Source organism: Dendronephthya gigantea, unplaced genomic scaffold, assembly GCF_004324835.1.
Source record: "Dendronephthya gigantea isolate DGI-Jeju-01 unplaced genomic scaffold, DenGig_1.0 000000F, whole genome shotgun sequence".
In the NCBI taxonomy this organism is placed as follows: domain Eukaryota; kingdom Metazoa; phylum Cnidaria; class Anthozoa; order Malacalcyonacea; family Nephtheidae; genus Dendronephthya; species Dendronephthya gigantea.
Window position 1 is genome coordinate 5707391 of NW_021163010.1, and position 15535 is coordinate 5722925.

Here is a 15535-nt window from a genome sequence, read left to right on the forward strand (position 1 = left end):
TTGTATTGAACATATGCAACATTAAAAGAGTAAAATTTCTTAATTGAATGGAGAATGTACAGAGATTTAAGGAAACTCATTGCATGAGTGATTGCGACATGCAGGATAAAGCAGGTGCTACAGCGGATAGTGTACCTCCGCGGACAGTGTCCCCCCACTGGACCCAATCCAGTAGCAGATAGTGCCCCCCTTTAATTATTTTTCTGCAGATAGTGTCCCCCACGTGAAAGCCCATAACAAAAGTTAATATTTGCAAGAAAATATATTTTATATAAAACATTTTGCTTAATATACAATTTAAACTACAGTTAAAAGGAACATAAAGTTGACTGGCAATTATAGCTCAAGTACTGTGTACATTTAATACTGATAGAGTGGTTGAAAGTTCGCCATATGCCTTTGTTCAGGATGCTGGAGGAGTACATTCGGCAAACAACCTTGGAGGAGCAAAATCGGGATACAACTTGGAATGCCTTGGAAGTCGTATATTTATAGTCATTCTTGTTTATGTCATATATACAAGTAAAAATATTTTTTAATAACATGTTTCAATTAAAGTCATTGCATGTAACTCGCGCTTAAAATTGAAGTATGAACGAAATACAAATTTCTAACTTCTCCATTGATAAAACACATTGAAAATCCCAGATACAGAAAAAACTCTTGTCTTAACTGCCTATTTTGTAATAAAACCAAGAAGTAAAACTCTTTTATACACTATCTGCTAGGACATAGGCGTTTAGTTGGACCAACCAGGAAGTTGGTATCCCCATGCAAAATTTAAATTGAATCAGTAGAAGAAAGCTATAATACACTAATTTTGACAGCCTTGTGCGATTTAAATTTGAATTATTCTAATAATGAGTTAGTAATGTTTTATTAGTTATTGTTTTGAATGTTGTTTTCTTCACAGAAAAAGTTGGACATTAGAAACGGACCTAATTACCAGATATCTTGGTGATGCAGTACATGTATATTGGCAAAGTCAATGTGTTTGAATTATGATTGTTTACAATAGAACATTAGAGAGGAAAACATTCATCATTTGAGAATTACTGTTTAGATGAAAATAAAAGCAAAGTGTTTTGTAAGTGTTTTGGAGAGTGTTTGAAAAAGATCACAGGGACCACAGGGCCTGATTTCAAATTCTTTGTTCCCTCCTTACATACTCATTTATAAGTGAACATCTTAAAATGTACTAAAACATTTTTTATTACTTGAAAATCATTCTTTAGGTGAAAAGAAAGCATTCTGACATGTATACATTTGTTTGGAAGAGTTTTTTGAAAAATAAAAATCGTATAAATTACAGTTACCTTCAGTTTTGTCTCATGCCTTTTCTCAGTCAACTGATCAACAGATTGCCTTGTATGATTAGCCATGGTCTTTCCTGTACTGTACATGGTTGTCTTTTAAAGAGAAAAAATAAAATGTTATTATATATGAATGAATATACTAGGTCAGGTATATAGTCAGATTTAAAGTGGTTTGGTGGAATATTCTAGGGAACTTATGAAGGTGATTATTCTATTCTGACAGGAATAACTCTGTTGTATACTATACACTTAATGTATGCTCCCGAGACGAACTCAAGGGAAACATTGAGACTCGAGGGAAAACAAAACTCACTATTTCCTGAGGTAGTGTTTTGTTATATAGGAACGAAAACATACATGTTACACAACAATTTCATTTAAAAAAGACACCCACTTTACTTTGTTATATGACAAGAATCAGGCAACAATTTTTCACTTGTTTCCCTGGCAGGAAACATTGCATTCATTTAAAGTCATGTGACTATGAATGAACCAATCACATTTATAATACACAGAACCCTATATAACAAAATTGCTTATTTCATAACACCCACTCTTGAAAAAGAAGTGTAAAAACAACAAGCATTCGCAACGCATGTTGGGTCATAATCAACAAGCGTTCGCAACACATATTAGGTTGTTTAATATATGACATTTGAAATGTCACATGCACCATTTCCAAGGAATGGGTGGAGCGTTCCATTTGTGCTTTGACATAGTTGCAGCGTTGTGGAAGGAAAGTGATTTAAAGAAAATGCTTGTGTTAAAAGAAAGTACTTTCTCATGACTGTAGGATTGTGCTTTTGTTTCTAATTTGTTTACACATGCAAGAATGCATGCCAAAACCATCTGACATTTCAACATTCAAACGTCATATTCTAAACGACCCAAGGTACTTTGTGAATGCCTGTTATTTTACAGTCAACCAGAATCCATTGAAAGATGATCTGAGGGTACTCAGCTTTTATGGGTCATTGACAGCATTAGGTGAAAAAGATCTAAATATAGAAAATTATCTAGGACACCCACCTATATTGGCACTGCACTGTTCAGTAGAATAGGGCTCATCTCCAAATGCACTTAAATAGAATGAATGCTTTCTACATTGCCCAGGTTTACAAATAAATTGCCCTTAGTAGATGTCTAATGAACAACAGTAGATGATTTGGTAGCTAAAAATAATAAAAAATACAATAAAATTAAAGCCCTTTGAAAGCATTTTTGATTGAATCTTGATTAATTCGAACCTATAGATGGGCATTGAAAAGAGTTATGAACCATTTTTCTAACATTTATTCAATAATAGCAATCTATTTATACATAAATCACTTATATACAATATCACAAAATTTACGAAACTCGTACAACAACAGAATTTAAATGCTAAATATAATTAAATCTAAAATCTGGGACAAAAGAGTGTGTATTTTTTTATTTTTTTTGAAGTCTCTGACCAACCAAAGTACTGTGATTTTAGCTACCTTGGACGCAGGGTATTCCTTCCCAATTGTATATGATTAGCAGTAGGGAGATTAGCAGAAGCAAAAAATTAACCTTTATAAGAGAACAAAACAAGCTTGCTCTTAAACGAACAGTGAAAACTACGTTCTCTTGGCATCGTCCGTGTCCGTCCTTCGCCATTTTGAATTTGAGGAAACCCGAATTCCGAAACTGGGGAGTGGGACGAGTTTTCTGAACTGAGAAGTGGGAACAGAAGGAAAATTCCAATAAACTCTCGAAACTGGAAAAAACCTGTTTTAACAAGTACGATCGTACTACAGGGTGTATAAAAAAAACGCAACACTTAATATTCATGATATCCTCTTTGTTCTACAACACAAAAGACGTTTGGCCCCTGGAATGCGAGAAAGCTTGTAATCATATGCTAGCGGCACAAAGTCGGGTGCCTAAACCAACGAGCTGAATTGAAAGTATTTAACGAGTAAAATGTTATTTACAATTTATTTTACAAGGTCGACAGTTAGGATTCAAGTTATCATGCACGACAATAAAACTCGTTGTTCGGTTGTTAGCTGCACCATTATTGCTTTAGCTGATTTGACTATTAGCAGTTGAACTGTACGATTAGAAGCCCCAATTTAAAATCCCAGGGGCATAAAATCTATTGAGCTTATGAAGTGAACAATATGAATTTTAGAATATTAAGTGGTTGCGTTTTTTTTGTGACACCCTGTAGTCCTGTACATGATGCTTCTAACACCAGATTACTGAGGCCAAACATTGTTATAGTAAGCCCTTAATTCTTTGTTTTAAAACAAAGGAAACAAACTATTCGCCGGAAAATGGCAAATATACGACCATGGTCATATATTCGCCGGAAAATGGCTTTTTTTGTTGTTTGAAATGTTTGAAATAAAGACGACTATACAACAGTGTTCACAATTTTCAAAATTTGAATGCCCCGTAGGGAATCTTTTCAGTGCGGAATTTGAAAGCACATTAAAAAAATGAACATAAAAAAGCCTATGGATGCCAAACATACACTCAAGGTATTCAACAATAAAATTGTTATTGGTAAATCCAATGCTGTCTTTCTTTCGGACACGCTGTAGACGTGAACTACAAAATGACATGCTGCCGAAATCTTCCAGAAAAAAAACTTGGGGCACGTTTCTGGTAGGTGGGAAACAGGCATAGGCATGCACATGAGATCGCTATTTCACATACACTTAAAGGAAATAAGCATGCAAGTCTATTTCAATTTCTATCATGTTCTTGTTAATTAACAATTGAAACATAACAATTGATATTTTCTATAATCTCCACAGGGGAGGTCGAACATGCTTTAGAAAATGACGCAAAATACATTAATGTATACTTTTTTCGTTTATTTGTATGACATCACAACGCATAGGGCTCCGTTCTCATGTCATGAGAACCTGGCTTAATCAGTAACGGATCTAGGGTAAGGCTGAATAGATTACTACAGCTCTAACTTGCAATCACGTTAGTGGATTTTTATTTCAAAAAAAAATTAAAATAGTTTAATTTGAAATAAAGTCTCAGCCTATACCTTGATCCGCCACTGCGATAATATGCATGCGTTTATACTAGACATATATATAGGGCAGATCACATATACGAAATAGAATTTGAATGTTAGATATAAATCGAAAATTCAACCATCAAAAAAGCGTAGATAAAGTTGCATGCATGCTAACAACTACCACTATCACGGCTTCCTCCTGGCCCGTTGTACGCCTTTGAACAATCAGGACACTTCCAACCTTTATTGCAATGACAGTTGCCATTTTCATTACAAACCTGTTCAGTAAAATGAATGTTGTATAATGTAAAAAACTGACTAGATCTACAACGTTGTTTTTTTACCTCGGAATAGGTATTAGGCAATTTTTTGTCAGTTCATTGGTGGTTTCTCAGTATCAATTCTCAGATTTGTCCAAATTCAATGAGAGGGGGAAATTTACAGTTTAGAGTTTTACTAATCTTAGAGAGTAAAATTTTCGATTAATTCTGGGACCTCCTGGAATGCTTACCCTCAAAAAGTTTATAAAATCAATTATTTTTTTCATTTTATTTCCCTATCAGTCACTTTGACATCTGTCATTGACCCCAATTTAAAAAGCGTATGCAGTATTATTTCTAGACCAGTTTTTCGGGGTGTGAAAATGTTGATAATTTGGGATGACTCGTATATGAGTAGACAACAAACAACTTACCCCATGTCCGTTACAGTTATTCGCACATTTCGGCTGCCCGCCATAAGCCGCCAAAAGTGACACACATTTGTTGTCCTGACAAACCTAACGAAACAAAACGAGAACATTTGTTGCAAAGTGAATATAGTAGTCTCTAGTGAATCATGGATCTTGTCATATATATTCGACGATTTATTCACATATAATTTATCACACTAACTTCGTACATACGAAGAGAAAGGATACGATAATTACTAATATAGATAATTGATATTATTATATATTATTAATTTACCGCCTACATAGGCCAGGTAATCTGATATGGCGGGAGAGGACTAGGACTAGTTGTCATATAAAAATCCATTTCTTCGTTAAAACAACTTAATATCTCGTGAAATATACTTTATTTCGGTTTCAAATTTATATCAGAGCTATAGCTCTTATAACTAAACATGAACACAAAATTTCGAATGGTTCCATCAAGAATAACAAAAGATATAATCGATTAAACACTGCAGAATGGATTTCTATTTTTACAAACTTTCTGAGCGCTGATTGGCTGAAATATGAGCGCGAGATCACCTGGCCTATAGATATGGTTGTTTATCGATGTTGATTAAAAATCGGCTTTAAATGATAAATCTTCATATCGTGTTCAACTTCATTCAATAATTTTTTAATTATTGAATAATTCTTAGTACTCCTTCATTTAAATTAACTATAATTCAACATTTTCATTCTAATTAGTATACCAATGCGTAAAACAATCCTCTAATCATTCTAAATCATATATACTTGTGCATAAGTCATATACTAACCTTGCCGCTTCCACATTTTGTCCCATCCAAGACAGTACCCAAAGCCGGCTTACCAGAGGCCATATTGATCACCACAGAGCTTAGAATATCGATCAACAAGAATAAGTGTGAATTTTGAGAAAGACCGTGTAGGCGAATTTAAAACGTTTAGCTTATTTGAAAAAGATAAAAACTTACCGACAAGTGTGACCATTCAAAGTACCACGACTCCATCTATTACCATAGCCAAAGTTTATCGCCTCTATTTCGCCTTTACCAACACACCATAATTTGCCACATTGAACATTTCTGAATGTTAAAAACAAAAAGAGATACTATAGTATAAGGCGTGCCAAAAAAGTAAATGCATGCGTGAATGAGAATTTTTATGATATGGTGTCCCAAAAGAACCCCAACTTTGGAAATCACCTATTGTTAAAATTTGAGTGACTTGTTTTAAACATTGTTATCTATATTTGTAAAGCGTATTGGTAATAAAAGTCATTTGTGGGTGTACAAATTAACGACTTAACAGAATCAATCCAGACATTTATATTTGTATATAGGATGCATGAGTAACTATAGGGACGCCGGGCGATTGTCCAATGATTTGGTGGAAACTTTTAACTGAACTAGAGGGACAATTACCTAGTTGGCTGCAGTTTTATCTTTTCCATGATTAGAATGCATTCTAACAGGAACAGAATCATCGTATATAGGCAAACTTTGGTCATGCATGCATGTATCAAATTTGTCTATGAAAAGGCTGCAGTTTTCTTTTGACTCGTTCTTTAAAAAAAACCTCTAAAATAATACTGTATTTCAAGCTAAATAGAGATCCCATGCATGCGTACCTTGGTGTGCAAGCCTGGTAACGTGTAGCTGAATGTCTTTTGCAGTAGCCATGAATGTCACCCCGCAGATTAAATCTTTGGTAACAAACGTCATTCGCTTTGAAAGCACCTTTTCGAACGCAAATCAACATTAGACATATATGGTATGAGAAGAGAACGACAAGACTGAAATTTTCACTATTAGAACCTTTACTATAATCAGTAGATACATACCGCCAAACCACAAATAGTTACATTGCTCATCATGCGTTGTGCATTCCCCTTTGTAACAATATCCCTATATACGGTAGAAAAGTCCGTATAAGTATTAACATTGCATTGGGCGACTATATGGTTAAGCAGATGAAATCAACCAGGTCCAGAAGCATATACACATGTGGCTAAGCACCTTTCCATTTTTACAAGATAAACCATTCACCGTCTTTAGATCAGCAGGGCACTGAAATACCGCAAAGAAAGAAGATTTACCATAATAAATGTCTGGTAGGCATTATTACGGTAGCTATACAAATTTAAATTTGGGTTACGATACCAAATGTTGGCAGGGGAAAAGGTTTTCTGCTAGAAATATGAAATTTTTACATCTGGCGAATAAAGACATGCATTCACCGTGTATCATAATAATCTCCGACTCCGATGATGCCTGTGCAGCGAAATTCCTATTGTTGCAATAAACAGCATCCGCAGTATCAAAAGCTCTCACTCACCTTACTATTAGTACCATCACAATGCTCTGGAACATCGCATGAGTTTGCTGCGCTACGACAAACGGTTCCCTTGCGGACAATCTGCAATTTGAAAGGTTTTTAAATCTATATGCAACTTTTTATAGGCGCCTGTTAAAAAATCCTATAAAGTCCTATATAGCACTTTTGGCTTAGAATTGTCAATGATAAATATTCGATATGCTTGCGATCATTGCATGCATGTTCAGCAAAAGCTATAGCATGTAGAATTTTCAAACTTTTCGTGTTATATATATATATAGGCTATGAAATATTGAAAATGATTTTTCTATGGGGAACAGTCAAGGAAGTAATACAAAAACTAATAATTAGTTGAATAACTGCATGTAGGGCCATCTATATTTTTCACCTGGCAATTCTTGCAGCAAGCGCCCTCTGCGCATTGGCATAGAACTGGTGCAGTAGGATTACAATCCAGACCACTATCACTGCTTCCACCCGCACCATTGTACGCTTTTGAACAATCAGGACACTTCCATCCAGGGTTACAATGACAGTTGCCATTCTCATTACACACCTACAAAATAACTGTTCTGATAAGAAAAGGCGGTGAGGAAAAACTCAAATGGGAACAAACAAATAATTTTCACCGATTCATACAATCATGAAAAAGCTCATATCTTTCCAGACTGTGCTATCTTTACTATAGTATGCACTCATAACGTTGAATTTATTGCAAATCAACGTCGGAGATGAAACGATAAAGCCAACATATAGGAAGCCGACGGCGTGAAAATTAATGTTTTGCTGCAGCCTCGCTCCGTTAATGAACTTTCTCTGATGGTCAAATTTTAATTCATGTATGTAATATTGTTATAGGGGTAAAAAACGATCACTTTATATCAACCGAATTTACTATATTGTTGTATCTCCTTTCTTTAACAGTTAAAAATTTTTCCTTGGGTCTATGTGGCCATTTTTGCCCCACCTCTTCGGCTTTCCAACTTAGAAATAACATTCTGTCAAGTTTGTGAATAATTTAGTTTGGTAGCGTCGAAATGTCATCATTTAATGAATATTAATTACATTAAGTTTCGAGCTGCCTTTGTTTATCGGAGTGTGTCTTCTACATTGTCGGAGTGTGTCTTGGAATTGTCTGCTTGTAAATTAGGATTCCTTATATAATACTAAAAGCCTTGCTGAATGACATGATAATCAAAACTTACTCCATTGCCATTACAGTTATTTGCACAAGTTCGTTGTCCACCATAAGCTACTGCAAGCGACACGCACTTATTGTTTCGACAAACCTACACAGAAAAACTTCACATTTCATGTACGGTAACTCACGATCCGATGCAAATATGAGTGATATGACCGATTCCACGAGCACTATATTTTAATAGTTAATATAGACGTATTGCATCTTAAATGGCATACCTTTTTGTCACCGCACTTCGTCCCATCTAAGACAGTTCCTAATTCTGGTTTACTGCCAGCCTGGTATATTTGTGCGGACCTTAACAGATTAAATTACTTAGCTGATTTTGTATTTGGGCTTACTCCCTATATGGTGCTCACCAAAGCAGTTCCCAGTAACCTCTTCAGCAGAACACAAAATAATATGAACATGGTCTTAAACCTGATAAGGTTGAGTTTTTAAAGCCATGACTTATAATAAATAACTCACCGACATCTGATTCTTCTACTATTTAAGGTAGCATCAGTCCACTGATTACTGAAGCCAAAATCCTTTGGTGATATGTTTCCCGTGCCAGCACACCACAATTTACCACATTGGGCATCCCTTCAGAAACCAAAAGATTACAAGACATGGCAAGATCGCTTGGGAAACTCGTTCCGAGCTTTACAGGTTCTCGGCAATCAAGTTAAACATGTTTTAATATACCCAGTTTTAATATAATACGGTAATTCAAATTTAATTAACCGGCTTGTTTATAAACTCTGACTATTGAACTATTGAAGATTGAAGAATATATAATCGATTTAAAATATTATGAATTGAACTATGCCCTGTTATGCTACATTTTTTATTTCATGTAAATCAAAGTGAATTCTACATAACAATAACTACAAAACTACTTACTTTATTGAACAAGCGTTATAGTACAGGTAATATCTTTTGCCACCGATGAAAATATTGCGATTCTGACAGTACCCATGTCGATCACCACGCTGATTGTACACCTTATAACAAGCATCGTTAGCTTTAAAAGCACCTAGAAATTTAAACAGGGATGAAAAAGAGTCAAAATAGTCAAATTATTTAGTTTACCAAAGCAATGGATGGCTTAGTCACTGCCCTGTAGTCAAAAGCAAACTATGTCAGTATAGCAAGGTTTCCTATGTTGTTTTGGATCTATCCGATGAGAGCTATGTGGAAAGATACAAAACATCCTTCTTCAACACATGCATGAAAAAGAATATTAAATTTTGATCAATAAATGCGGAAATAAGTCGTAACACTAAAACGAGGCACCCAGGCCACGACCGGCAGCCTCGTTCTTGTGTTATGGGAATATGACTTGTTTGTCAAAATGAAAAAAATTTTTATGCATGTGTTTAAGAAGAAGGATGTTTTGCTTCTTTCCACATAGCTTGTGAAAGTAAAACTTGAAATCCATCTCATTTAAGCTAGTTCTAAATTTAAAACGGTAATGTTGTGACGTAATTATCGAAAGGGTCTATTATACCACACCAAATTTTACCGGTCTTATAAGCGAGTCATCAGTTATGTTACGTTATGAGTTATGTTCTAGTTTGAAGGACTAATCTTTCTCATTGAACTAGCTGTGTGGTTCAAGGATGCATGTTAACTATTCGAAATATAGGTATATCCAGATCCACTTGAAATTTCCAGAAAACGAATCGCACCAGAATAAGTGCGAAAAAGGTCTGCTATCTTAGTCATCCAAATACATACCACCAATCCACAAATTATTGCATTGTTCATTGTGCGTTCTGCATTCTCCTGCATAACAATATCCCTATATAATTACGATGGACAAACATACCAGTTAAAAATGGCTAACGTCTGTAGACTGCTGTGTTGTATCGGAATAATAGCAAATATATTAAAAAATTAACACGTTCAGTTCCTGTCTCACCTGACCATTTTTGCAGGGTATACCATTTGCAGTTACCAGATTATCAGGGCACTAAAACACGATTCAGTTCAAAATCAAGCAAAAATCATATTGGACTAATATTGTATGCTTGGAAATTCATGCATGAATTATATATAATACTCTATATGCTTGAATTGGAGATATCTGAGTCCTGAGATGCATGTGCAACCAACGTAGTAACACTTTATTCAAGTTTCATAAATAGTAAATTTAATATTGCATGCATGCACATACCGAACTGCTTCTACCATTGCAATACTCGGGAACATCACACGAGTTCAAAGCCGCACGGCATACTGTTCCTCTAGCAACAAACTAGATTTAAAAAGTTATAGTTATTTGGCAGCGTTATTCACCATGCATGCAGTTACAAAATAGTACACACTCAGCTAACAAATGAATCGTTAGATTAATGTTGTTATATGGAATTCCCAGGCTCAAACACCGATTTAGGTACAATACACCCAAAATATACTGACTTTACTAACTAAAGTACAGAATATCATAATCACTTCCAGTATATACAAAATAATCTGCACTAAAGTCAGTATACATAAAATTAGCTATTGCATGAATACCACTTGATCGGCGGAAAAGAATGCAGTTTTTCTACTAACCTTACAATTGCTACAGCAAGGTCCGTCCGTACATTGTGCTCCACTGCCACAAGATGGATCTGTTGTCAAAAACATGTTGAAATTATAGTTTATCTCCCAATGGACTGATCGTCGCTTGCATGGGAATAGGATGCTATATGACTACAATATTGCAACTCTTGTCTAGATTTGCACGCCATATATGTAAAATTGTATAGATATAGTACATAAAATTGTATTAAATTTAAATATAGACAAAAATTTGAACAAAAAAAGGATATAATCTGGATATACAAACTATACCCAATGTCCAAATTCAAATTAATGAATTTCAATAAAAACTCATGCCCTATAGCTCCCTTTAAAAGATCCCATAAAAGTTTTTCTATATATATAGCGTTCGCGTGATGTGGCAATTTTTCAGTTGGGTTCCCGGAATTTTCTTATATGCATGTATAATTCAGGCCGTTTGTTTGTGATAGATACAGTGCTTCATTCAGTGGATTTACATGGCATTGATATTTTCCTACTTTGGTATGAAGGCGAAACTAAGGAGAGAGATAAAATCACCAATATCTATACAAGAGAAAGCAGCCATGATTAGGAAATTAGGCAAGGTAATAAATCAAAATTATTTTTGTTTCATTGCATAAGAATTGAATTCACGGATCAAAGTCATCGCAAGAGCATGAGCAATTTGATACGTGGACTGTATCGATTAAAACGGCTATCAAAACGGCTTCACCCGACATACTACTTTTTATGCTTATCTTAACGTTAAAAACGTACATCAAATCATTGCATGCTCGAGTTAGCCTGCACTTGAGTAATTAGATTTGCCATCTCTAATGAACGGGTAACGATTGACTGTCTAGCACTAGTTGTGAACGTATAGACTTGCACGTTCATATGGCGCTATAAAAAGTCGATGTATATATACGTGATAAAACAATTCACCATAATTTCGGAGCGTTAAACAGCAAAAATAACATGCCCCGGCAAGTGAGAATTGAAGAAAGCATATAAATGATATACCTGGAATTTTGAATCCATTGAAATATTTCTCGAGATATTCCTTGTACCAAATGTCACCGACTGAATGATAAATCTTGCATAGCTCTCCTGCTTTTATTACCGAAGACGCGACCAACCATTTCCATGCATGCAGGCATGCGCTGCCGTATAACTACAGCCGCGGTTCCTTTTGAGACGTCATTATTCCCATTAACCAATTAAATGACGTAAATCTATCGGATTAACCAATCAGGAGCACAATAGGTCAGCGAATGCATGGTAGAGGCAGTGGTATACAGTTGTCTCGTGCAGGCTGCGTCGTGATAAGACACACGACTGAACCAAGCGCCAACAAGGAACAAGTGCACGTGCGGCTTAAGCTGAAGCTCTGAAGCCTGATGCGGCGGCCGGATATTCAATTAAATTGTTATGGTAGCAATGAAACAGACTTTCGAGGAAAAAACATGTTGATGTTGAGTACGATTGAGACTAGATTTGAAACGTCGCATGCCAATTAAAGCATGGTTGAAACATAGTAGTTTATCATAAAGCTATCAGTAAAAAAAACTGTTGAGCAAGTAAATTTTACCATTGATTAAGAAAGGACTATACCTTATTGATAAATGATAACACTATTTCTATGTCACCCGGAATGAGTGCAAGTGAGAGAGGGTTTTTTGAATACGGATGATAATATCTCAGCATGCTTGAAACTATAAAAGTAGATGTTTCCATTCGTTTCATGCACAGTTACTTGGGTAGAAATATCAGTTAATAAAGGTTATTCAGTATACACTCACATTTAGCTAGTGCTAAATTATTATCATAAAATATATGGGTGCATCCATTTATAAATCATAGGTACCCTTTCTCAAAATAATTCAATTGCAAATGACGGTATTCAGTTAAGCACGTTCAAAGGGGGGAAATACTGTTTAAAAAAAATATGCCATAAAAAAATATGCAAGAATAACAATCAACAATACTTGGCAGAGGTTCTTCACTTCAGCGAAAAGCTGCAATCCGGATATTCAATTAAATTGTTATGGTAGCAATGAAACAGACTTTCGAGGAAAAAACATGTTGATGTTGAGTACGATTGAGACTAGATTTAAAACGTCGTATGCCAATTAAAGCATGGTTGAAACATAGTAGTTTATCATAAAGCTATCAGTAAAAAAACTGTTGAGCAAGTAAATTTTACCATTGATTAAGAAAGGACTATACCTTATTGATAAATGATTACACTATTTCTATGTCACCCTGAATGAGTGCAAGTGAGAGAGGGTTTTTTGAATACGGTTGATAATATCTCAGCATGCTTGAAACTATGAAAGTAGATGTTTCCATTCGTTTCATGCACAGTTACTTGGGTAGAAATATCAGTTAATAATGGTTATTCAGTATATACTCACATTTAGCTAGTGCTAAATTATTATCATTAAAATATATGGGTGCATCCATTTATAAATCATAGGTACCCTTTCTCAAAATAATTCAATTGCAAATGACGGTATTCAGTTAAGCACGTTCAAAGGGGGGAAATACTGTTTGAAAAAAATATGCCATTAAAAATATGCAAGAATAACAATCAACAATACTTGGCAGAGGTTCTTCACTTCAGCGAAAAGCTGCAATACGAGGCCAATATTCACTACTTTACTGTAGATCCGGGACTCTAGCTGAAGCTAAATGCGGATAGACCGAGTTAGTTGTTGACGTTTCAAGTATATGTGCTTGTTGCTTCCTAATATAATAGAATTCATTAGATAAAATACTATCCAAAGTCAAAGAGGAAACTAGTCAAAGAGGAAACAAGTCTGGTCTTGGAAAAAACAAGTATAGAGTGCTCGATTAATATTTGGCTGCGATTCCTCGTTTTGGCGAAAATTATAAGTATATAGCGATACATGCATGGCCACTGCAATATGCATCACCATGCCCTTATAGTTATAGCTACATCTAAAGCTTAACACAGATAAATTTAATTGTTGACGTTATTTTTCGCATATATTGCTGAAAATTAAACACGTGGGACAGGAAAACACGTTTTCTAAAAATATATAAGCTAGGTTAGTAATGTTACCTATAGCTATATAGTTTTTCATCGATACAACTCATGCCGGATTCGCCGTTTGTCCTAGACAATATATATACAGGACAAACATCTATTATATTGATTGGGATCAGCAACAGTCTGAATACGGAAAAAATTCTTGACGTTTTGACAAATAACTGTCAGTGCAGTTTCAATCTCTAAATGCTTTCAAGCCATACATAAAGTCCCATACAGGCTAATTCAGCGAAGTTTTTGACTTTGAATAGGTGCAAAGCTACAAAGTCAAAGAGCCTTTTTTTGAGGGCAAAATACAATTATATGCTAGGGGAAATATAGCATGTCCGGAAATGTTCCTAATGCATATGCTGAGATAACACGTCAATACTTCATTTATACTTGGCACAACACACTTTAGACAAGCCGCGCAAAACGACGGGTCAATATTATAATATGCTGTTTACGCGTAGTTATAGTTGTTTGCAGCTGAATTAATCGAGCTTTTTGTGGTCATATGTATATTGAGATAGTTACTGTAAAAGGTGGAATGAAACGCAATAAACTATGCTAGGAGTAAGCATATTTGTAATATCAGGGATTATCGAGGTCGCGAGAGGAATGTTATATTGCATGAAAATAAGAACATCTTTCGAAAAAAAACAGCCGAGCTTAATCTTGTCGTCGATGAAATGCGACGTTTTGACGTAATTCCGATGAGTCCAACTTGCATTCGAAAGAGCACGACAAACAAATACAAAAGACAGAAAATCAGAGTGTAATGTTGAAACAAGCATTAAAAAAACATCGTTTCCACGTTGAATTTGTTATAATTTATATTTATATAGCATACATTGCCACTTAGAAATGTCGCTTTATATGTTTTTATACATTGTGTGGCGTAGGTATATCAATCCAAAATGTTTCGTTAATTAAATATATCTGAACCGGCAACCCGAAACATTAAATTGTGTTTGCTCAGCTATGCCAATGCGAAATTGAAGTATATAACAAACTCGTAACTCAAATTAACTCAACTGATAAAACCATGGAGCCATTAATTTGCATAAAGTAGGGGGAAATCGCACATGGCAATATTAAGCACAACACTTGTGCTGCATGTATGTCGAGATTTCATTCATTCACGCACGTCCGCTTCCTTCCAAGTGAGAGCATACCCTACCACGGCCCACCCTAGACATAGTGTCAGTTACAAATTGTTGTCAGTGCCCAGTGGACCGCTCAGAAGAATTTTATACCCCAGACAAATATAACCTATAGACAAAAGAGGGGTTTTCAAAATTTTAGGCTTTTATAAGTAGAATGCCATTTAAGCTCCGTTTACACTATACACTTGATTTATTAGCACGAGGTACAGTGACGTTGAACA

General features: G+C 35.2%; 1 protein-coding gene and 1 long non-coding RNA gene across 2 annotated transcripts; both read right to left on the reverse strand.

Annotated features, from left to right (window-relative positions):
- Positions 1-289: 289 nt before the first annotated feature.
- On the reverse strand, positions 290-3086 carry LOC114522205. The gene is made up of 4 exons (XR_003686883.1): positions 2798-3086; positions 2346-2488; positions 1317-1409; positions 290-473 (listed from the first exon to the last, which is right to left on the reverse strand). It is a non-coding gene; the product is annotated as an uncharacterized LOC114522205 (long non-coding RNA).
- An 843-nt stretch (positions 3087-3929) lies between these two features.
- On the reverse strand, positions 3930-15529 carry LOC114515747 (disintegrin and metalloproteinase domain-containing protein 19-like). Its single transcript, XM_028535040.1, has 19 exons — positions 12114-15529; positions 11609-11654; positions 11100-11158; positions 10717-10797; positions 10462-10512; positions 10278-10341; positions 9441-9573; positions 9024-9140; positions 8774-8852; positions 8560-8643; positions 7743-7910; positions 7355-7435; positions 7036-7086; positions 6861-6924; positions 6648-6756; positions 5992-6102; positions 5815-5893; positions 5018-5101; positions 3930-4601 (listed from the first exon to the last, which is right to left on the reverse strand). Exons 1-19 carry the CDS (start codon positions 12129-12131, stop codon positions 4494-4496), a joined length of 1587 nt encoding a protein of 528 aa, XP_028390841.1. The 5' UTR covers positions 12132-15529; the 3' UTR covers positions 3930-4493.
- Positions 15530-15535: the final 6 nt, after the last annotated feature.